Source organism: Panulirus ornatus, chromosome 52 (genome assembly GCF_036320965.1).
Source record: "Panulirus ornatus isolate Po-2019 chromosome 52, ASM3632096v1, whole genome shotgun sequence".
NCBI lineage: Eukaryota > Metazoa > Arthropoda > Malacostraca > Decapoda > Palinuridae > Panulirus > Panulirus ornatus.
The window spans coordinates 3,558,570-3,584,126 of NC_092275.1; the positions used below are offsets into that span (position 1 = coordinate 3,558,570).

Below are 25,557 nucleotides of genomic sequence, written 5' to 3' on the forward strand. Positions count from 1 at the left end.
TGTGGCAGTTGAGGGAATAATTGGTATACATGGGGTGTTCAGTGTTGTAAATGGAAATGGTGAAGAGCTTGTAAATTTATGTGCTGAAAAAGGACTGGTGATTGGGAATACCTGGTTTAAAAAGCGAGATATACATAAGTATACGTATGTAAGTAGGAGAGACGGCCAGAGAGCGTTATTGGATTATGTGTTAATTGACAGGCGCGCCAAAGAGAGACTTTTGGATGTTAATGTGCTGAGAGGTGCAACTGGAGGGATGTCTGATCATTATCTTGTGGAGGCTAAGGTGAAGATTTGTATGGGTTTTCAGAAAAGAAGAGTGAATGTTGGGGTGAAGAGGCTGGTGAGAGTAAGTGAGCTTGGGAAGGAGACTTGTGTGAGGAAGTACCAGGAGAGACTGAGTACAGAATGGAAAAAGTTGAGAACAATGGAAGTAAGGGGATTGGGGGAGGAATAGGATGTATTTAGGGAATCAGTGATGGATTGCGCAAAAGATGCTTCTGGCATGAGAAGAGTGGGAGGTGGGTTGATTAGAAAGGGTAGTGGGTGGTGGGATGAAGAAGTAAGATTATTAGTGAAAGAGAAGAGAGAGGCATTTGGACGATTTTTGCAGGGAAAAAATGCAATTGAGTGGAAGATGTATAAAAAAAAAAGAAACAGGAGGTCAAGAGAAAGGTGCAAGAGGTGAAAAAGAGGGCAAATGAGAGTTGGGGTGAGAGAGTATCATTAAATTTTAGGGAGAATAAAAAGATGTTTTGGAAGGAGGTAAATAAAGTGCATAAGATAAGGGAGCAAATGGGAACTTCAGTGAAGGGCGCAAATGTGGAGGTGATAACAAGTAGTGGTGATGTGAGGAGATAGAGTGAGTATTTTGAAGGTTTGTTGATGTGTTTGATGATAGAGTGGCAGATATAGGGTGCTTTGGTCGAAGTGGTGTGCAAAGTGAGAGGGTTAGGGAAAATGATTTGGTAAACAGAGAAGAGGTAGTAAAAGCTTTGCGGAAGATGAAAGCCGGCAAGGCAGCAGGTTTGGATGGTACTGCAGTGAAATTTATCAAAAAAGGGGGTGACTGTATTGTTGACTGGTTGGTACAGTTATTTAATGTATGTATGACTCATGGTGAGGTGCCTGAGGACTGGCGGAATGCGTGCATAGTGCCATTGTACAAAGGCAAAGGGGATAAGAGTGAGTGCTCAAATCACAGAGGTATAAGTTTGTTGAGTATTCCTGGTAAATTATATGGGAGGGTATTGATATAGAGGGTGAAGGCATGTACAGAGCATCAGAGTGGGAAAGAGCAGTGTGGTTTCAGATGTGGTAGAGGATGTGTGGATCAGGTGTTTGCTTTGAAGAATGTATGTGAGAAATACTTAGAAAAGCAAATGGATTTGTATGTAGCATTTATGGATCTGGAGAAGGCATATGATAGAGTTGATAGAGATGCTCTGTGGAAGGTATTAAGAATATATGGTGTGGGAGGCAAATTCTTAGAAGCAGTGAAAAGTTTTTATCGAGGATGTAAGGCATGTGTACGTGTAGGAGGAAAGGAAAGTGATTGGTTCTCAGTGAATGTTGATTTGCGGCAGAGGTGTTTGATGTCTCCATGGTTGTTAAATTTGTTTATGGATGGGATTGCTAAGGAGGTGAATGCAAGAGCTTTGGAAAGAGGGGCAAGTATGCAGTCTGTTGTGGATGAGAAAGCTTGGGAAGTGAGTCAGTTGTTGTTCGCTGATGATACTGCACTGGTGGCTTATTTGTGTGAGAAACTGCAGAAGCTTGTGACTGAATTTGGTAAAATGTGTGAGAGAAGAAAGTTGGGAGTAAATATGAATAAGAGCAAGGTTATTAGGTACAGTAGGGTTGAGGGACAAGTTAATTAGGAGGTAAGTCTGAATGGAGAAAAACTGGAGGAAGTGAAGTGTTTTAGGTATCTGGGAGTGGATTTGGCAGCGGATGGGACCATGGAAGAAGTAAAAGTAATGAAAGAGGTTATCTTAAAATTTGTTTTTTGATGGCAAAATGACATTTACAGAAATAAATTTGAAAATAAAGAAAACTGTAAACAAAACTTCAAAAGCCAGCTGCCTGTTGCAAAATAAAACAATAATGCTCATCCTAATGTGTGCACAAAACCCTTGTCCACCTCCATATATTTTCATAAGAATACACAGCTAAGGTTCACTGTGGGTACAAGCATATGATACTCTAAAGGTGAAATCAATGTACATCTGGTCAATGAAACTATTGTTTCTAACAGAGTGAGCACCTACAACTTGCCTAAGTCTGTCTTTAGGGAAGAATGTTCTTCCTTTACTACTCTTTTGACTGCCAATACATTTTGGGGGTTTTGCTTTTAGGCACTGTGTTTCTTCCACTTGTGCTTTAAGATGGTTGATTCTTACCTTTCTAAGGAGTAGAAAAACAAAAGCAAGAAAATGTGGGTACAAATGAGATTTCTAAAAGCACTGGATGCTCAGAATGCATGATCAGTTGGCTGCTTGCTAGCACTTGTGGCCTCTTGTCAGCGTCATCCTACCACTAAAACCTATTCCTTGTCACCTAAGGATGATTTATATGTCTTCAGATAACCTCCTTAGATGTGAAGAATCAAAATAATCTCAGATTATCACCCCAAGGATAGGGTCTGGTGGGGGGATGATGTCCTCAGGGTGGCTGCAAGTACTAGGGTGGAAAAGATTTTTTGTGGACATTGTACCTGTATTGTTTGTAAAAAGTGAGTGAAGGCTGTTGCCTTTTCACCAAATTATGAAGGTTCAAGCTGAATCTTGACCTGAGTATTCCTAGGCAATTTCATGCTACGACAGACTGTGAGGAAAGAGACAAAAAGTTAAGAAATAAACAATGATAAAAAACCCTGACAAAACTTAGCCATGCCTGAGCTTAACTGGCCTCAAGATCTGGATTGGAATGAAACCCTGACATTGATCTTCAACTCAAGTATGGGTCAACCTCCTCCATGTAAAGTGAGATATGGGTTATGAAGATAATACTGAAAATGGAATTTGCAAAAGAACCTATGCAAAATAAAGAAAAAAAGTGTATTGAAACTTCAGAATTTGCAATCAATAAAATATACATTGGAAGGAGCCTACTTGTAGTCTTCTTGTTTTAGATGACTGGCACTAGAAATGTCTGATGCTAAAGAGCAGGTTTATATCTATCACAAGAGTAGTCCTAATTACCTGGAATGAGTCGAGGGAGGGTAAAGACTGCGCTCTCTTCAAGGGAGTCTTGGCCTTCAGTAGATGACTTTTCTGAACATTCTCTTTGATCTTCCTTTGCATTCTCCTTTGCTCCCTCAGTTTCTTCACTGCTACCCTCCTCTTCTGACCCTTCTGAGTCACTGGAGAACATGTGACTGAAAGCACTGGATATTTTATGGAGAAGACCATCCTCTGTTTCAGAGTCTGAATCCAATGGGTAACCTGAAAAGGTAAATAGTACTAAATCTAAGTGTCCCTTCAAGTTAGAAGTATGAGGTTCGATTGGCATGGCTTTAAAAACAGTAGATTCTAAAGTATGAAAACAAATTTCTCCATAACAGCAGAGCCTTAAGAGCATCAAAGAGAAGACAATTTGCAGATGGAATAAAACACCATTCTACCCCCATAGGAAGGGTGTATCTCCCAGGATTTCACCTCCTTCAGCCACCATGATATATATGACAGTGGTTAATGCTTATCTTTTAAGAATTAATATACATTTGATGACCTGTCAAGGCCCATGACAAAGTGAGGAGTTGTCAGTGGGGTTTCCTCTCAACCAACTCAAATCAATGAAGTCTGTTTCCTGGCCCTGGTAACATATCGGCTCAAGAGGTTATCTTTCAGGAAATACAAAGGAGAGGGAAGGAATTAGAAAATAAAAGGATGCTGACAAGGCTCTGCCTGTTGTAGGATTTTTTTTTTTTATATTCTGAAACCTACATTTCTCACATCAAATCATATCCAAATGTGAAAGGAAAGGAGGTGAATTCATTTAAAAGCAAATAAAATCTAATGGGTCTTTTGTACATGTCCCAGAGGCTGTTCAGTTAGAGGAAAGGACTAAAACACTGACTGAATTTACTGTCAAAAATAAAAAGGGAGGTGCAGAAGGAGCAATTTCAGGAGCTGTTCAGTCATGGGAAATGACGAAAAAAAAAAATCTCTTGACAACAGTGGGCAGGAATGTTTAGAAACAGCTTCAGCAGTAGATCAAGAGACATACAGCATGAAGATTAATGTATAGGCACATACATTCAAGGTTATATAAACAGAGGTACACAGGAAATTAATACAAGCTGTAGGAAAAATAATATCACTGTTAAAAGATGGAGCAATCAATACAGTTTGTGGCCTGGCTGAAGAAAGGTTTAAGAAAGTATAGAGCATACACGGTTAGGGCTTGTTAGCTATAAGAGAAATTCTTGAAAAAGTCAGAGAAAGAGGCTGACACTTCAATAATGAGGGATCTTACAGAAAGGAGGGTGGCCCCAAAATTGTAGAGATTTGTAAATCAGGGGCTCAAAGATGTAAATCACTAATCATTTTTGTTCTGTGTGACACTATACCAGACAAGGAAGGAAGCAGTGAGAAAGAAGAAATGCTCAAGAAAAAAATGCTCAGGGTATAGAAATATTTTGCCAGATGCAATTTCTGAGATAAAAAGGAAAAGAATTGGTGGTCATACTCAAGATGAAAGAGGGGCAATCAGCTATAGCTACATTTGATTTGGAGTCATCTAACCAGGAGGTACTTAAGTTAAAAAAGTTAAACAAGGTGGAATTCCATGGGTTTTCATCAAATGTGGCAAATCAAAGAAACAAAAGGAGAGAAGCAAAGAACTCAGCCAGAACACAAAAACTTGTGATACCAAAAAAAGCAAGAGGATAGAGCAGTCATACCAGCACCACAAAGAGGGAGGGAGGGACTGGAGATATTAATGATAGTACTTTAATAGTACTACTCCTGAATTAGGAGTTGTGGGAGTATGTGATAGAGTGTAAGGAAGTATATTCTAGATTGATATGGGTAAAACTGAGAGTGGATGGAGAGAGATGGGTGATTATTGGTGCATATGCACCTGGGCATGAGAAGAAAGATCATGAGAGGCAAGTGTTTTGGGAGCAGCTGAATGAGTGTCTTAGTGGTTTTGATGCACAAGACCGAGTTATAATGATGGGTGATTTGAATGCAAAGGTGAGTAATGTGGCAGTTGAGGGAATAATTGGTATACATGGAGTGTTCAGTGTTGTAAATGGAAATGGTGAAGAGCTTGTAGATTTATGTGCTGAAAAAGGACTGATGATTGGGAATACCTGGTTTTAAAAGCGAGATATACATAAGTATACATATCTAAGTAGGAGGGATGGCCAGAGAGCGTTATTGGATTACGTGTTAATTGATAGACGCACGAAAGAGAGACTTTTGGATGTTAATGTGCTGAAAGGTGCAACTGGAGGGATGTCTGATCATTATCTTGTGGAGGCGAAGGTGAAGATTTGTGGGGGTTTTCAGAAAAGAAGAGAGAATGTTGGGGTGAAGAGAGTGGTGAGAGTAAGTGAGCTTGGGAAGGAGACTTGTGTGAGGAAGTACCAGGAGAGACTGGGTACATAATGGAAAAAGGTGAAAACAAAGGAGGTAAGGGGAGTGGGGGAGGAATGGGATGTATTTAGGGAAGCAGTGATGGCTTGTGCAAAAGATGCTTGTGGCATGAGAAGCGTGGGAGGTGGGTTGATTAGAAAAGGTAGTGAGTGGTGGGATGAAGAAGTAAGATTATTAGTGAAAGAGAAGAGAGAGGCATTTCAACGATTTTTGCAGGGAAGAAATGCAAATTAGTGGGAGAGGTATAAAAGAAAGAGGCAGGAGGTCAAGAGAAAGGTGCAAGAGGTGAAAAAGAGGGCAAATGAGAGTTGGGATGAGAGAGTATCATTAAATTTCAGGGAGAATAAAAAGATGTTTTGGAAGGAGGTAAATAAAGGGCGTAAAACAAGGGAGCAAATGGGAACTTCAGTGAAGGGGGCAAATGGGGAGGTGATAACAACTAGTGGTGATGTGAGAAGGAGATGGAGTGAGTATTTTGAAGGTTTGTTGAATGTGTTTGATGATAGAGTGGCAGATATAGGGTGTTTTGGTCGAGGTGATGTGCAAAGTGAGAGGGTTAGGGAAAATGATTTGGTAAATAGAGAAGAGGTAGTAAAAGCTTTACGGAAGATGAAAGCCGGCAAAGCAGCAGGTTTGGATGGTATTGCAGTGGAATTTATTAAAAAAGGGGGTGACTGTATTGTTGATTGGTTGGTAAGGTTATTTAATATATGTATGATTCATGGTGAGGTGCCTGAGGATTGGCGGAATGCTTGCATAGTGCCATTGTACAAAGGCAAAGGGGATAAGAATGAGTGCTCAAATTACAGAGGTATAAGTTTGTTGAGTATTCCTGGTAAACTATATGGGAGGGTATTGATTGAGAGGGTGAAGGCATGTACAGAGCATCAGATTGGGGAAGAGCACTGTGGTTTCAGAAGTGGTAGAGGATGTGTGGATCAGGTGTTTACTTTGAAGAATGTATGTGAGAAATACTTAGAAAAACAAATGGATTTGTATCTAGCATTTATGGATCTGGAGAAGGCATATGATAGAGTTGATAGAGATGCTCTGTGGAAGGTTTTAAGAATATATGGTGTGGGAGGCAAGTTGTTAGAAGCAGTGAAAAGTTTTTATCGAGGATGTAAGGCATGTGTACGTGTAGGAAGAGAGGAAAGTGATTGGTTCTCAGTGAATGTAGGTTTGCGGCAGGGGTGTGTGATGTCTCCATTGTTGTTTAATTTGTTTATGGATGGGGTTGTTTGGGAGGTGAATGCAAGAGTTTTGGAAAGAGGGGCAAGTATGAAGTCTGTTGTGGATGAGAGAGCTTGGGAAGTGAGTCAGTTGTTGTTCGCTGATGATACAGCGCTGGTGGCTGATTCATGTAAGAAACTGCAGAAGCTGGTGACTGAGTTTGGTAAAGTGTGTGAAAGAAGAAAGTTAAGAGTAAATGTGAATAAGAGCAAGGTTATTAGGTACAGTAGGGTTGAGGGTCAAGTCAATGGGGAGGTAAGTTTGAATGGAGAAAAACTGGAGGAAGTAAAGTGTTTTAGATATCTGGGAGTGGATCTGGCAGCGGATGGAACCATGGAAGCGGAAGTGAATGATAGGGTGGGGGAGGGGGCAAAAATTTTGGAAGCCTTGAAGAATGTTTGGAAGTCGAGAACATTATCTCGGAAAGCAAAAATGGGTATGTTTGAAGGAATAGTGGTTCTAGTAATGTTGTATGGTTGCAAGGCGTGGGCTATGGATAGAGTTGTGCGCAGGAGGGTGGATGTGCTGGAAATGAGATGTTTGAGGACAATATGTGGTGTGAGGTGGTTTGATCGAGTGAGTAATGTAAGGGTGAGAGAGATGTGTGGAAATAAAAAGAGTGTGGTTGAGAGAGCAGAAGAGGGTGTTTTGAAATGGTTTGGTCACATGGAGAGAATGAGTGGGGAAAGATTGACCAAGAGGATATATGTGTTAGAGGTGTAGGGAACGAGGAGAAGTGGGAGATCAAACTGGAGGTGGAAAGATGGAGTGAAAAAGATTTTGAGTGATCGGGGCCTGAACATGCTGCAGGGTGAAAGGCATGCAAGGAATAGAGTGAATTGGAACGATGTGGTATACCGGGGTCGACGTGCTGTCAATGGATTGAACCAGGGCATGTGAAGCGTCTGGGGTAAACCATGGAAAGTGTGTGGGGCCTGGATGTGGAAAGGGAGCTGTGATTTCGGTGCATTATTACATGACAGCTAGAGACTGAGTGTGAACGAATGGGGCCTTTGGTGTCTTTCCTAGCGCTACCTCGCACACATGAGGGGGGAGGGGGTTGTCATTCCATGTGTGGCGAGGTGGTGATGGGAACAAATAAAGGCAGACAGTATGAATTATGTACATGTGTATATATGTATAAGTCTGTGTGAGTATATATATGTGTACTTTGAGATGTATAGGTATGTATATTTGCGTGTGTGGACGTGTATGTATATACATGTGTATGTGGGCGGGTTGGGCCATTCTTTCGTCTGTTTCCTTGCGCTACTTCGCTAACGCGGGAGACAGCGACAAAGCAAAATAAAATAAAAATATACTTTACAAGTTAATGGTAAAGAGCGGGAATTCAAAAACTGCATAAGGGAAAGCACACCTGATGCTGTTGGAGTCATGGAAACAAAGCTTACTTAAGAGATAAGATCACACAAGGATGGTCCATCCAGACAATATATAATGGGAAGAGTAAATGTAGGGAAGTGCACAGTGGTATGAATATATCATCACCAAAAAACTGTAGTAATCCAGAAGAACTATACAATGATAACAATGAAGTTACAATGATAAGGATGATACATAAAGCTGTAAAACACATGCTTCTCATAGATGGCAATGTAATAGTAATGGGAGATTTACAAAAGAATACAAAGTAATTCAAAAAGCAACAGAACAGACCACTGGGACCCTTTGAGAATGTTTGTGATAATGGAAGATATCTGAAACTCAAGATTAGTGTGGTAAGAGTAGAAAGGCATACAACTGAGTTGTGGATGAATGGAATATAACAACTGAGAATATAGTTGATGAAGACAGCATATATAAGTTTAAAAAGTTGTAATATTATAAAGTTGTAATACTATAAAAACAAGTAATTACAAATAGGAAATTATACAGAGGAGATATAATCATGAAAAAAACAGAAAGCTCAACAGTATCTAGAGGAATATTGACTGGAAATGGAGTGTGGTAACCAGGAACTAGGCTTTGTGGTGAAAGGATTTGTGAAATTAAGAATTAACAGGGAATTATAAGAAAGAGGAAAGAATGGCTTAATAAAAGATGTCAAAAAGTAAAGGAACTTTGAGATGTACAGTAACACAGATACAAAAAAAAAAAAGGGCAAATGTCATACCTATTTGTAAAAAAAAGATCAGAAACAGGCACTGAACTACAGATTAGTCTCACTGTCAAGTGTGGTCCATAATATACTTGTAAAGATAATTAGAAAGCAAATGGATGGTTTTTTACAGAGAGGTAATTTCCAAATTGAGAGCACAGTATTAGGGAAAGAAGTTTATGTGTAAACAAACTCTTGGATTTCTATGAAAGAGTGAATCTTAAACAAAGGTGAGGGCTGGATGAACTGTTTGTTTCCAGATTACCAGAAGGCCACTGTACTAGCTGAGGGGCTGATTAAGAAGATGGATCACTAGGTATGAATAATGGGAGATAGTCCTTTGATGGACAGAAGATTATCTCAGCAGAAAGGAACAAAGGATGCATATCAGAGGAGCCACCTCCAATTGGGTTGAGGCAACCTGCAGACTAGGTTCTGTTTTAGGACCATTACTCTTCTTTATCTTTACATACGACTTGCCTGAAGGTATAGAGTCCTAACTGAATATATTCACAGGTTATGAGGGAGGTGAAAAGTGAGGTGGATTACATCAACTTACAGGAAGCCCTAAACAAACACAAAGCAGGTTTCATACATGGTTCATAAAATTCAGCCCAAGGACATGCAAAGTAATGAAGATGGAACAAAATAATAGAAAACCTCAATTCAATTATTATCTACTAGGAAATAAGCTTCTGGATACTGTGTGTGATATGGACCTGGGAGTCAAAATCATCCCTAAACTAACAACAGAGTCCTAAATTCATTATAAGAATAATCATTATCATTAGAATAGCTTTCAAGCATATGGATAAGGAAATACTTAGCAAACTGTTCATATACATAAAGCTAAGTCTAAAATATGCTTTTTAAATCTGGGATTGATCATAATGAAGCAAAGAAAGCTAATAGAAAAGGACTAAATGAGGGCTACAAAGATGGTACAAGGATTAAGAGAGCTCGGTTACAGAGAAGCTTTAAATTTCCCCAACTTGAAGGAAAGTAGAGTGAAGAATGACCTGTGATCACACCTTTAAGTTTATAAAACAGATCTATGGCACAGACAGTGAAAAGTTCTTCAACAAATGTAAGGAAAAAGCAACCAGAGAACATGACACAAAATTAAGGAAATAACTTATTAGAAAAGATGTATAAGAGTGCTTTTATAGTATTAGAGTTTTCAGTGAATGGAATGGAATGGAATGACTGAAGACATGGTTAATGCAGACTGCACCAATAAATTCCTGTGGTTGTATGATAGTAGATAATGTTCAAGACAAGGGGCCCCCCCTTGTGTAAAACTTCATCCCTATACAGTAAAAATAAGTAATCACAAACAGCAATTATTACACAAAAATGAATAGAAAAAGCTTCAGATCTAGACTGTGCTCTATTGATGGTGGAATGTCTTGTTATAAAAAAAAACAGATCCAACCAAAGACATATGTTTATGTCACATATCATAGACACCTTTGCTAGTATCATCCATTGAGAGAATTCGAATTCTTAGGAAAACCAAACTGAATTTCACTTTCCTTATTTCATATGTTCTAGTAGAGACTTCTGGTAGTCAAAGGAGTACCAACAAAGGTTTAAAAGAGCCTGGAAGGATAAGCAAAAGTTTTTCTCAATAACCTTCAATGAGACTAATGAAACTTTTGTGACTTAACAGTACACAGAGGACAATAATTTCCAAAGAAATTTTGCATGTACATTTTAAACAAGGTTTATTACTAATTCACCATCAGCAAGAAAATTTGGGTATGGATAAATTTTTAGCCACAGCAAATGACCTTCAAACTTCAGTAAATTTCTTTGTCTAAATTTATCTTATTGTATTTACTATATTTTGTCGCTGTCTCCCACGTTACCGAGGTAGTGCAAGGAAACAGACGAAAGAATGGCCCAACCCACCCACACACACATGTACTTACATACACATCCACACACGCACGCATACATACCTATACATCTCAACGTATACATATATATATACATACACAGTCATATACACATATACACATGTATGTAATTCATACTGTCTGCCCTTATTCATTACCGCTGCCACCCCGTCACACATAAATGACAACCTCCCTCCCCCTGCATGTGCACGAGGTAGCACTAGGAAAAGACAACAAAGGCCACACTCGTTCACACTCAGTCTCTAGCTGTCATGTATAATGCACCAAAACCACAGCTCCCTTTCCACATTCAGGCCCCACAAAACTTTCCATGGTTTACCCCAGACGCTTCACATGCCCTGGTTCAATCCATTGACAGCATGTAGACCCTGGTATACCATATCGTTCCAATTCACTCTATTCCTTGCATGCCTGTCACCCTCCTGCATGTTCAGGCCCCGATCACTCAAAATATTTTTCACCCCATCTTTCCACCTCCAATTTGGTCTTCCACTTCTCCTCGTTCCCTCCAACTCTGACACATATATCCTCTTTGTCAATCTTTCCTCACTCATTCTCTCCATGTGACCAAGCCATTTCAAAACACCCTCTTCTGCTCTCTCAACCACACTCTATTACCACACATCTCTTTTAACCTTTCATTACTTACTCAATCAAACCACCTCACACCACATATTGTCCTCAAACATCTCATTTCCAGCACATCCACCCTCCTGCGCACAACTCTATCTATAGCCCATGCCTCGCAACCATATAACATTATTGGAGCCACTATTCCTTCAAACATACCCATTTTTGCTTTCTAAGATAACGTTCTCGACTTCCACACATTTTTCAACACTCCCAGAACTTTTGCCCCCTCCCCCACCCTATGATTCACTTCCACTTCCATGGTTCCATCCGCTGCCAAATCCACTCCCAGATATCTAAAACACTTCACTTCCTCCAGTTTTTCTCCATTCAAACTTACCTCCCAACTGCTCTTATTCACATTTACTCTCAGCTTTCTTCTTTCAAACACTTTACCAGATTTAGTCACCAACTTCTGCAGTTTCTCACCCGAATTACCCAAAAGTGCCATATCATCAGCAAACAACAACTGACTCACTTCCCAAGCTCTCTCATCCACAACAGACTGCATACTTGCCACTCTTTCCAAAACTCTTGCATTCACCTCCCTAACAATCCCATCCATAAACAAATTAAACGACCATGGAGACATCACACACCCCTGCCGCAAACCAACATTCACTGATAACCAATCACTTTCCTCTCTTCCTAAATGTACACATGCCTTACATCCTCGATAAAAACTTTTCACTGCTTCTAACAACTTACCACCCGCACCATATATTCTTAATACCTTCCATAGAGCATCTCTATCAACTCTATCATATGCCTTCTCCAGATCCATAAATGCTACATACACATCCATTTGCTTTTCTAAGTATTTCTCACATATATTTCTCAAAGCAAACACCTGATCCACACATCCTCTACCACTTCTAAAACCACACTGCTCTTCCCAATCTGATGCTCTGTACATGCCTTCACCCTCTCAATCAATACCCTCCCATATAATCTGAGCATTCACTCTTATCCCCTTTGCCTTTGTACAATGGCTAAATGCAAGCATTCTGCCAATCATCAGGCACCTCACCTTGAGTCATACATAAACTAAATAACCTTACCAACCAGTCAACAATGCAGTCACCCCCTTTTTTAATAAATTCCACTGCAATACCATCCAAACCCGCTGCCTTGGCAGCTTTCATCTTCTCTGTTTACCAAATCATTCTCCCTAACCATCTCACTTTGCACACCAACTTGACCAAAAACCTTATATCTGCCACTCTATCATCAAACACATTCAACAAACCTTCAAAATACTCACTCCATCTCCTCACATCACCACTACTTGTTATTACCTCCCCATTAGCCCCCTCCACTGAAGTTCCCATTTGTTCCCTTGTCTTATGCACTGTATTTACCTCCTTCCAAAACATCTTTTTATTCTCCCTAAAATTTAATGATACTCTCTCACCCCAACTCTTATTTGCCCTCTTTTCACCTCTTGCACCTTTCTCTTGACCTCCTGTCTCTTTCTTTTATACATCTCCCACTCATTTACATTATTTCCCTGCAAAAATTGTCCAAATGCCTGTCTTCTCTTTCACTAATAATCTTACCTCTTCATCCCACCACTCACTACCCTTTCTAATCTGCCCACCTCCCATGCTTCTCATGCCACAAGCATCTTTTGCATAAGCCATCACTGCTTCCCTAAATACATCCCATTCCTCGCCCACTACCTTTACGTCCTTTGTTTTCACCTTTTTCCATTCATTCTGTACTTAGTCTCTCCTGGTACTTCCTCACACAAGTTACCTTCCCAAGCTCACTTACTCTCACCACTCTCTTCACCCCAACATTCTCGCTTCTTTTCTGAATACCTCTACAAATCTTCACCTTTGCCTCCACAAGATAATGATCAGACATTCCTCCAGTTGCACCTCTCAGCACATTAACGTCCAAATGTCTCTCTTTCGCGTGCCTATCAATTAACACATAATCCAATAATGCTCTCTGGCCATCTCTCCTACTTACATACATATACTTATGTATATCTCTCTTTCTAAACCAGGTATTCCCAATCACCAGTCCTTTTTCAGCACATAAATCTACAAGCTCTTCATCATTTCCATTTACAACACCGAACACCCCATGTACACCAATTATTCCATCAACTGCCACATTACTCACCTTTGCATTCAAATCACCCATCACTATAACCCGGTCTTGTGCATCAAGACTACTAACACACTCACTCAGCTGCTCCCAAAACATTTGCCTCTCATGATATTTTTTCTCATGCCCAGGTGCATATGCACCAATAATCACCCATCTCTCTCGATCCACTTCCAGTTTTACCCATATCACTCTTGAGTTTACTTTCTTACACTCTATCACATACTCCCACCACTACTGTTTCAGGAGTAGTACTACTCCTTCCCTTGCTCTTGTCCTCTCACTAACTCCTGACTTTACTCCCAAGACATTCCCAAACCACTCTTCCCCTTTACCCTTGAGCTTCGTTTCACTCAGAGCCAAAACATCCAGGTTCCTTTCCTCAAACATACTACCTATCTCTCCTTTTTTCTCATCTTGGTTACATCCACACACATTTTGACACCCCAATCTGAACCTTCGAGGAGGACGAGCACTCCCCGCGTGACTCCTTCTTCTGTTTCCCCATTTAGAAAGTTAAAATAGATGGAGGGGAGGGTTTCTAGCCCCCTGCTCCCATCCCCTTTAGTTGCCTTCTACGACATGTGAAGAATGCGTGGGAAGTATTCTAAATATTGCATAAATTTTCCTGCTTCTTTTTCCAGATGCTAATGCTATAAGGAATAGAACTTTCAAACAATGAAGCTGTGGAACCATATTTTCCATAAAACCAGCAAACTGTAGGAGGTCAAGACTTCAAATGTTCCCATCTAAGTTGATTTAAAGAAGCTATGCATCTCTTTAGAAATAAAAAACTCAGTGAACTTTAATTAGAGCAAGAAGCATTTAAGCAGAATCAACAGATAAAGGCACCAGTAATGAACTATTTCATATTCTATAGAGTCATGGGCTCTATTCTTGTCATGAAAAGGGCAAGAGAAGTATCGTAACATGTTAACTTATTTACTAATAAGTTTTCCGACATTCTCAGAAAAGTCTGATTAGATTTCCATACAGAGTAGCACTGCCTCTCAGTGGAAAAGAAAACACTATGTATAGGATTATCTGTTACTTGAAAATAATCCCCATACTTTTTTCTGGACAATAGAAAAAAATCCTAAATCAAGATTCGAAAACATATGAGCTTCCATGTTGGAACTCTTCTTCATAGTGGTGACTCTCTAAGCTGTTACTTCCACTGTATGTCTAATGACATATTCCTTGAGATTGACAGGGCTTCTGCCCATCCACTGCAAGCTAAGTAGGACAAATGCTTTAATGAATGGATCCTTCAAGACTGCCAAGCTAAGAAAGTGAATGGTCATCTGTAAATTCCCTACTTATAAGTACAGGTACACCACCGATTTTCCGGCAACTGGTGATTCAGAACCTCCTTCAGACAAAATTACGTGAGGGAACTTGAAATTACCAAGGCCACCAGACTAGTTTACAGGGCGGCCAGAGATGGCATTGTGTGTAAGGCACACTTATTTACATTCTTTACACTGCACTTTGTGGTGATACCGCAAGTCTGAGATTCTTAGCATATTTTGCTAAAATCTAACCCTAGCTATGGCTTCTAAGAAATATGAGAGTGTCAGTCGAGGTGTCAAACATAAACACCACTCCATATCGATCCTAGATAAAGTAGAAATGTTGAAAAAATGGACCGTGGTGTTTCGGTGCATAAGCTGCGTGACATCTACAGTACTGGTTCATCAACTGTTTATGATGTAAAGAAGCAAAGGGAGAAAATATTGAAATTCTATGCAGACAGCAATTCCAAGAAGCAAATGACAATTAAAAAAAACCATGAAAAATGGTAAGAGTACTGAGCACGATCGAGTGATGATGCAATGGTTTCACCAGCATCAGAGTGATGGAATGGACTTGTAAGGTAGCATGATAATGGACCAAGCTAAGTTGTTTCATAAAGAAATTAAATTACAACATGAGCATGACTATAGTGAAGGATGGATTCAAAGATTCAAGAAGCGTCATGGAATTTCCATGAATAAAGTGTGCGGAGAAAAGTGGTCTGCCAACCATAAAGGAGCTGCCAAGTATGTGGACGAATTAGCAAAACTCGTAACTGATGAGCACCTCAGTCCTGAGCAGGTGCAAAATGTATTTCATTTATTCATTTAATTTACATTTGATCTTTAATTTAAATTTCTAGAAGTCCATAGTATACTTTAGACACACGGGAGATGTATAATTAGTGGGTTAGAGGTGTGTTGATGAATTATCATTACATGACCATGGTTGGTCTGGAAAATGGTTGGGCAAGGCTTTGGAACCAAGAGTGCTGGAAAATCGGTGGTGTACCTGTACTGACAATGAGCTTTTGCCAAAAAGGTAGAGCTAGCACATAGCAATGCCAGCATGTCTCTGTTGCCATGCACTTTCTCTATCGAATCAAAGTTTATATAGGACTGACCTTAACCACATATGTCATAAACTTTTCCTTCAAATGTTTCTAAAGTTGTTCTATGCATACTTCTTATTAACCCTGGTTTTTTTTTTTTCATTTTGCTTTGTCGCTGTCTCCCGCATTAGCGAGGTAGCGCAAGGAAACAGACGAAAGAATGGCCCAACCCACCCACATACACATGTATATACATACACATCCACACACGCAAATATACATACCTATACATCTCAATGTATACACATATATACACACACAGACATATACATATATACACATGTACATAATTCATACTGTCTTCCTTTATTTGTTCCCATCGCCACCTCGCCACACATGGAATAACATCCCCTTCCCCCCTCATGTGTGCGAGGTAGCGCTAGGAAAGACACCAAAGGCCCCATTCGTTCACTCTCAGTCTCTAGCTGTCATGTAATAATGCACCAAAACCACAGCTCCCTTTCCACATCCAGGCCCCACACACTTTCCATGGTTTACCCCAGATCCTTCACATGCCCTGGTTCAATCCATTGACAGCACATCGACCCCAGTATACCACATCGTTCCAATTCACTCTATTCCTTGCACGCCTTTCACCCTCCTGCATGTTCAGGCCCCGATCACTCAAAATCTTTTTCACTCCATCTTTCCACCTCTAATTTGGTCCCTCCACCTCTGACACATATATCCTCTTGGTCAATCTTTCCTCACTCATTCTCTCCATGTGACCAAACCATTTCATAACACCCTCTTCTGCTCTCTCAACCACGCTCTTTTTATTTTCACACATCTCTCTCACCCTTACAATACTTACTCGATCAAACCACCTCACACCACATATTGTCCTCAAACATCTCATTTCCAGCACATCCACCCTCCTGTGCACAACTCTATCCATAGCCCACGCCTCACAACCAAACAACATTGTTGGAACCACTATTCCTTCAAACATACCCATTTTTGCTTTCCGAGATAATGTTCTCGACTTCCACACATTCTTCAACACTCACAGAATTTTTGCCCCCTCCCCCACCCTATGATTCACTTCCGCTTCCATGGTTCCATCCGCTGCCAGATCCACTCCCAGATATCTAAAACACTACTTCCTCCAGTTTTTCTCCATTCAAACTTACCTCCCAATTGACTTGACCCTCCTACTGTACCTAATAACCTTGCTCTTATTCACATTTACTCTTAACTTTCTTTCACACACTTTACCAAACTCAGTCACCAGCTTCTGCAGTTTCTTACATGAATCAGCCACCAGCGCTGTATCATCAGCGAACAACAACTGACTCACTTCCCAAGCTCTCTCATACACACCAGACTTCATACTTGCCCCTCTTTCCAAAACTCTTGCATTCACCTCCCTAACAACCCAATCCATAAACAAATTAAACAACCATGGAGACATCACACACCCAAGCCGCACACCTACATTCAGTGAGAACCAATCACTTTCCTCTCTTCCTACATGTACACATGCCTTACATCCTCGATAAAAACTTTTCACTGCTTCTAACAACTCCTCCCACACCATATATTCTTAAAACCTTCCACAGAGCATCTCTATCAACTCTATCATATGCCTTCTCCAGATACATAAATGCTACATACAAATCCATTTGTTTTTCTAAGTATTTCTCACATACATTCTTCAAAGCAAACACCTGATCCACACATCCTCTACCACATCTGAAACCACACTGCTCTTCCCCAATCTGATGCTCTGTACACGCCTTCACCCTCTCAATCAATACCCTCCCATATAATTTACCAGGAATACTCAACAAACTTATACCTCTGTAATTTGAGCACTCACTCTTATCCCCTTTGCCTTTGTACAATGGCACTATGCAAGCATTCCGCCAATCCTCAGGCACCTCACCATGAATCATACATACATTAAATAACCTTACCAACCAGTCAACAATACAGTCATCCCCTTTTTTAATAAATTCCACTGCAATACCATCCAAACCTGCTGCCTTGCCGGCTTTCACCTTCCATAAAGCTTTTACTACCTCTTCTCTATTTACCAAATCATTTTCCCTAACCCTCTCACTTTGCACACCACCTCGACCAAAACACCCTATACCAGTCAACAATACAGTCATCCCCTTTTTTAATAAATTCCACTGCAATACCATCCAAACCTGCTGCCTTGCCGGCTTTCACCTTCCATAAAGCTTTTACTACCTCTTCTCTATTTACCAAATCATTTTCCCTAACCCTCTCACTTTGCACACCACCTCGACCAAAACACCCTATATCTGCCACTCTATCATCAAACACATTCAACAAACCTTCAAAATACTCACTCCATCTCCTTCTCCCATCACCACTACTTGTTATCTTCTGTTTCCCCTTTTAGAAAGTTCAAATACAAGGAGGGGAGGGTTTCTGGCCCCCCACTCCCGTCCCCTTCAGTCGCCTTCTACGACACGTGAGGAATGCGTGGGAAGTATTCTTTCTCCCCTATCCCCAGGGATAATTACCCTAGTATCACAGTGAATAATCTTTCCACTTTTTTTGCTGGACTATTACTCTATTTGCTGTTCTCCTCTGGGCCTTTTCTATGAGTTCTTTATGTTTCTTTGGGTCCAATGACCAAACCTGAAAAGCATATTCTAGTTTTGGCCTTCTGAAATATAAGAATAGTTTGGTAAATATTTCCTTATCCATATAGCTAAAAGCTTTTCTCATATATGCCAACAGACAGTTTGTCTCCTAAACTATTCTCCTAATATGGGATTCTTGCAACAGGTCAGGGATGATGTTGACTCACAAGTCCTTTACATACACAGAAGCCTGAGTCTCACTTCCTACTGAGTAATAATCATATTGAGGTCATTGCTTGTTTTGTTCTATTCTCATTACTTTATACTTGCTAAGAATGAATTCATCAACCACATTTCAAGCCATCTTTGAAGACTACAGTGTGTGGGTCCCGTTGTAAACAGATGCGATTCTTCTCATTTTTCAATTACCTCATGACCTTTCCATCATCTGCAAATATATTCAGGTAGGATTCCAAATCTTCAGGCAAGTCATTAACAAAAATCAAGATGAGTAATAGTCCCAGAACCAAATTGTCGCACTCTGCTCATCACTTCAACCCACTTAACCTCTAACACAAATTCTTTGTTCTTTCCCACTGAGATAATCTTCTGGCCATCATAGTAGTTTCCCATTATTCCTGCTTGGTGATCTAGCTTCTAAATCAGCCTTTTATGTGGTACAGTGTCAAATGCTATCTGGCAGTCCATATACAGACAGTCTACATAGCCTTCACTTTTGTCCAGGACTGAGTTCACGCTCTCATAAAACTCTAAGAGGTTAGTTACCCAAGATACCCTTTTCCTATGACATTGTTGTCTCTCACTCAGGGAATTTCTCCTCTGTAAAAAGCCATCCACTTGCTTTCAAGTAATCTTTTCCAGAACCTTACACAACGCACATTGTTAATGAGACCAGTCTATAGTTCAACACCTGTTCCCAGTCTCCTTTCTTATATACAGGAATGACAATTGCTCTTTTCAATTTTCTTGGCTCTATGCCTCTCTCCAGTGACATCTTGAATAGTAATTCAAGTGGTTTACCGAGTACATCCATACATATCTTAGGCACAAACAGTGAAAATTTATAAGGACCATGATCCTGGTATGGGTTAACATCTTTTGTAGATATCTCAATGATTTTCAAAATCTTTCCTTCATTCCATCTCACTGGCATTGGGGCAATTGTGTCTTCTGTTGTCAAAACACTTTTGAACTTGTTATTCAGTTTCCTATATATCCTTACATCACCCTCTAACTCCTGACATGATTAATTTATAGAAAAGATTTGGATTCTCACTTGCCTTGTCCACAATATTCTTTTCAAAGTTTATTTGTGCCTCCTTTCTCATTCTGCAATACTCATTCTGTCCTCTCTTATACCTTTCAAGTGCTGGCTGGCTAAAGTGCTACATCATTTTCATAGTGGATCTCAAAGCTCCTTTGCTTTATGACATCTTTCATAAAACCATTTTTTCATCTTTCTTACCATTCCCACTGTATGTGGGCTTGAGGTACAACTAATCCTTCATTATAAATTTCACCACAAAGTGTTGGTTCCTGGCTGTTGAATTCCATTTCCCAATATATATCTTATTTGATTATGCATAAGTGCTGTTTCCCATGTCAGTAAGGTAGTGCCAGGAAACAGACAAAGAGTGGCCCATCCACTCGTATACACACATATATATACTTAAACGCCCATACACACACATACACATATCAACATTTATTCTAATTATGTATCTATTATACTTTGTCACTGTCTCCCGCATTAGCGAGGTTTTGTAAGGAAGCAGACGAAAGAATGGCCCAACCCACCCACATACACATCTATGTACATAAACGCCCACACATGCATTTCAACGTATACATACATATACATACACAGACATACACATATATACACATGTAAATATTCATACATGCTGCCTTCATCCATTCTTGCCGCCACCCTGCCACACATGAAATGACACCCCCTCCCCCTGCATGCATGCGAAAAAGCAATTGGAAAAGACAACGGAGCCCACATTCATTCACACTCAGTCTCTAGCTGTCATGTGTAATGCACCAAAACCACAGCTCCCTTTCCACATCCAGGCCCCACAAAACTTTCCATGGTTTACCCCAGATGCTTCACATGCCCTGGTTCAATCTACTGACAGCATATCCACCCCGGTATACCATACTGTTCCAACTCACTCTATTCCTTGAACACCTTTCCCCCTCCTGTATGTTCAGGCCCTGATTGCTTAAATTCTTTTTCACTCCATCCTTCCACCTCAAATTTGGTCTCCCACTTATCCTCGTTCCCTCCACCTCTGACACACATATCCTCTTCGTCAATCTTTCCTCACTCATTCTCTCCATGAGACCAAACCATTTCAATACACCGTCTTCTGCTCTCTCAACCACACTCTTTTTATTACCACACATCTCTCTTACCCTTTCATTACTTACTTGATCAAACCACCTTACACCACATATTGTCCTCAAACATCTCATTTCCAACACATCCACCCTCCTCCATACAACCCTATCTATAGCCCATGCCTCACAACCATATAATTTGTTGGAACCACTATTCCTTCAAACATACTCATTTTTGCTCTCAGAGATCACGTTCTCACCTCCCACACATTTTTCAATGCTCCCAGAACCGTCGCCCCTTCCCCCACCCTGTGACTCACATCCGCTTCCATGGTTCCATCTGCTGCCAAATCCACTCACAGATATCTAAAACACTTCATTTCCTCCAGTATTTCTCCATTCAAACATACCTCCCAATTTACTTGTTCCTCAACCCTACCATACCTAATGACCTTGCTCTTATTCACATTTACTCTCAGCTTTCTTCTTTCTCACACTTTACCAAATTCAGTCACCAGCTTCAGCAGTTTCACACCTGAATCAGCCACCAGTGCTGCATCATCAGCGAACAACAACTGACTCACTTCCCAAGTCCTCTCATCAACAACAGACTTGCATACTTGCCCCTCTCTCCAAAACTCTTGCATTCAACTCTCTAACAATCCCATCCATAACCAAATCAAACAACCATGGAGAAATCACGCACCCCTGCCACAAGACGACATTCACTGGGAACCAATCACTTTCCTCTCTTCCTACTCATACACATGCTTTACATCCTCGATAATTACTTTTCACTGCTTCTAGCAACTTACCTCCCACTCCATATACTCTTAATACCTTCCACAGAGCATCTCTATCAACTCTATCATATGCCTTCTCCAGATCCATAAATGCTATATACAAATCCATCTGTTTTCTAAGTATCTCTCACATATATTCTTCAAAGCAAACACCTATTCAACACATCCTCCACCACTTCTGCAACCACACTGCTCTTCCCCAATCTGATGCTCTGAACATGCCTTCACCTTCTCAATCAATACCCTCCCATATAATTTCCTAGGAATACTCAACAAATTTATGCCTCCGTAGATTGAACATTCACCTTTATCCCCTTTGCCTCTGTAAAATGGCCCTATGCATGCATTCTGCCAATCCTCAGGCACTTCACCATGATACACCCATACAATGAATATCCTTACTAACCAATCAACAACACAGTCACCCCCCTTTTTTAGTAAATTCCACTGCAATACCATCTAAACCCACTGCCTTGCCGGCTTTCATTTTGCGTGAAACTTTCACTACCTCCTCTCTCGTTACTAAACCATTCTCCCTGACCATCTCACTTCATATACCACCCTGACCAAAACACCCTCTATCTGCCACTCTATCATCAAACACATTCAACAAACCTTCAAAATATTCACTCCACCTCCTTCTCAATTCATCATTACTTGTTATTACCTCCCCACTAGCCCCCCCTCACTGATGTTCTCATTTGTTCTCTTTATCTACCTCCCCCCAAAATATCTTTTTATTCTCATTACAATTTAATGATACTCTCTCACCCCAACTCTCATTTGCCCTCTTTTTAACCTCTTCCACCTTTCTCTCAGCCTCCTGCCGCTTTCTTTTATACATCTCCCAGTCATTTGCACTACTTCCCTGCAATTATCATGTAAATGCCTCTCTTTTCTCTTTCATTAACAAACTTACTTCTTCATCCCACCACTCACTACCCTTTCTAATTGGGCCATCTCCACCTTTCTCATGCCACATGCATCTTTTGCACAGGCCATAACTGCTTCCCACTCCCATCCAACTCACATGATTTGCTCTCACCTTTTGCCATTCTACACTCAATCTCTCCTGATACTTCCTCACTTTCTAAGCTCACTTACTTTCACCACTCTCTTCTCCCCAACATTCTCTCTTCTTTTCTGGAAACGTTTACAAATCTTCACCCTCGCCTTCACAAGATAGTGATCAGACAAAAATGTTACTATAAAAATTATTAAAGCTTGTGCAGTTTCTGTTATTACATCTCTACTTTATTTCTTATCGCACCAATGTTATTTTTGTGTCCTCTTTTACCCCACATTTAAACTTGACCATTACATAATCACTTCTTCTAATTGTTGTCTCATTTGTCTCAATATCTATACTTAGTATAACTGAAAAGATCTAGTGATGATGCTGTATTAGTTCCTTTCATCCTAGTATGCTCTATGTCATGTTTGTACAGAAAATTACCCTGCATACACTCTAAAATATTATGCCTCCAAAACTCCCTATCACCATAAGAATAAAATTCCTCAATGTATCTCTTAATAACTGAAATTCCTTATCATCAGTACTTTAAGATCTCTAAAAAGTAGTGTTTCACTGCCTCATGTACTAACACTGTAATCCCCCAATGTATCTCTTCATAATGGAAATTCCTCATTATCAATACTTTAAGATCTCTAAGAAGTAAGTGTTTCACTGCCTCATGTACTAACACTGTAATCATGGTAAATTTGTCCTGGTTTGTTGCAATTCCTTGGAGTATTATACAGTAATACTGCCACTGTGCTCTTTTCCCTACAGAAACTATTCCAATTACGTATACTATATGAATGGGTTATATCATATTTCTTGAAACACCTGCCTTCTCTTTCCTTTCTTGCTATCATGTACCCCTCTAGGGAGAACAGATGAGTATATATCTCTTAGCAAAGCTTAATTACCACAATTCCATAATATCAGGTCCAACTTTCCAATTGGTTCAACATTCACACCCACGATCCCTAAGGTGAATTGCTCATAAACTAAATGCAACCTCTCAATATCCTCAAATTACATGTAACCAGTAAACAAGATTCCCACCTACCACTTCTACCAGTCAACCTTACCAGACATCACATTCTGCTCAACAGCACTACACTCCAGGACCACCTGAGGAGCACTTCATGAACCTATCCAAATAACACTACATCTAGTACTGCCAATTAATAAAATAACAAAAAATCTTACACAAACCAGAGCAATGCTGACTGACCAGCCTTGACACAGTATATGGAAATATATTTTTTATTTTTTTTATTATACTTTGTCGCTGTCTTCCGCGTTTGCGAGGTAGCGCAAGGAAACAGACGAAAGAAATGGCCCAACCCCCCCCCCCATACACATGTATATACATACGTCCACACACGCAAATATACATACCTACACAGCTTTCCATGGTTTACCCCAGACGCTTCACATGCCTTGATTCAATCCACTGACAACACGTCAAACCCGGTATACCACATCGCTCCAATTCACTCTATTCCTTGCCCTCCTTTCACCCTCCTGCATGTTCAGGCCCCGATCACACAAAATCTTTTTCACTAAATCTTTCCACCTCCAATTTGGTCTCCCTCTTCTCGTTCCCTCCACCTCCGACACATATATCCTCTTGGTCAATCTTTCCTCACTCATTCTCTCCATGTGCCCAAACCACTTCAAAACACCCTCTTCTGCTCTCTCAACCACGCTCTTTTTATTTCCACGCATCTCTCTTACCCTTACGTTACTCACTCGATCAAACCACCTCACACCACACATTGTCCTCAAACATCTCATTTCCAGCACATCCATCCTCCTGCGCACAACTCTATCTATAGCCCACGCCTCACAACCATACAACATTGTTGGAACCACTATTCCTTCAAACATACCCATTTTTGCTTTCCGAGATAATGTTCTCGACTTCCACACATTCTTCAAGGCCCCCAGAATTTTCGCCCCCTCCCCCACCCTATGATCCACTTCCGCTTCCATGGTTCCATCCGCTGCCAGATCCACTCCCAGATATCTAAAACACTTCACTTCCTCCAGTTTTTCTCCATTCAAACTCACCTCCCAATTTACTTGACCCTCAACCCTACTGTACCTAATAACCTTGCTCTTATTCACATTTACTCTTAACTTTCTTCTTCCACACACTTTACCAAACTCAGTCACCAGCTTCTGCAGTTTCTCACATGAATCAGCCACCAGCGCTGTATCATCAGCGAACAACAACTGACTCACTTCCCAAGCTCTCTCATCCCCAACAGACTTCATACTTGCCCCTCTTTCCAAAACTCTTGCATTTACCTCCCTAACAACCCCATCCATAAACAAATTAAACAACCATGGAGACATCACACACCCCTGCCGCAAACCTACATTCACTGAGAACCAATCACTTTCCTCTCTTCCTACACGTACACATGCCTTACATCCTCGATAAAAACTTTTCACTGCTTCTAACAACTTTCCTCCCACACCATATATTCTTAATACCTTCCACAGAGCATCTCTATCAACTCTATCATATGCCTTCTCCAGATCCATAAATGCTACATACAAATCCATTTGCTTTTCTAAGTATTTCTCACATACATTCTTCAAAGCAAACACCTGATCCACACATCCTCTACCACTTCTGAAACCACACTGCTCTTCCCCAATCTGATGCTCTGTACATGCCTTCACCCTCTCAATCAATACCCTCCCATATAATTTACCAGGAATACTCAACAAACTTATACCTCTGTAATTTGAGCACTCACTCTTATCC

At 40.4% G+C, this 25,557-nt stretch overlaps 1 protein-coding gene across 1 annotated transcript in view; it reads right to left on the reverse strand.

Annotated features, from left to right (window-relative positions):
- Positions 1-25,557, reverse strand: part of LOC139764960 (intermembrane lipid transfer protein VPS13A-like) — a 1,504,808-nt gene that overhangs the window by 1,064,953 nt on the left and 414,298 nt on the right. The window contains 1 exon segment of the mRNA XM_071692018.1: positions 3,204-3,446. Within this exon segment, the coding sequence (XP_071548119.1) occupies positions 3,204-3,446 (243 nt within the window).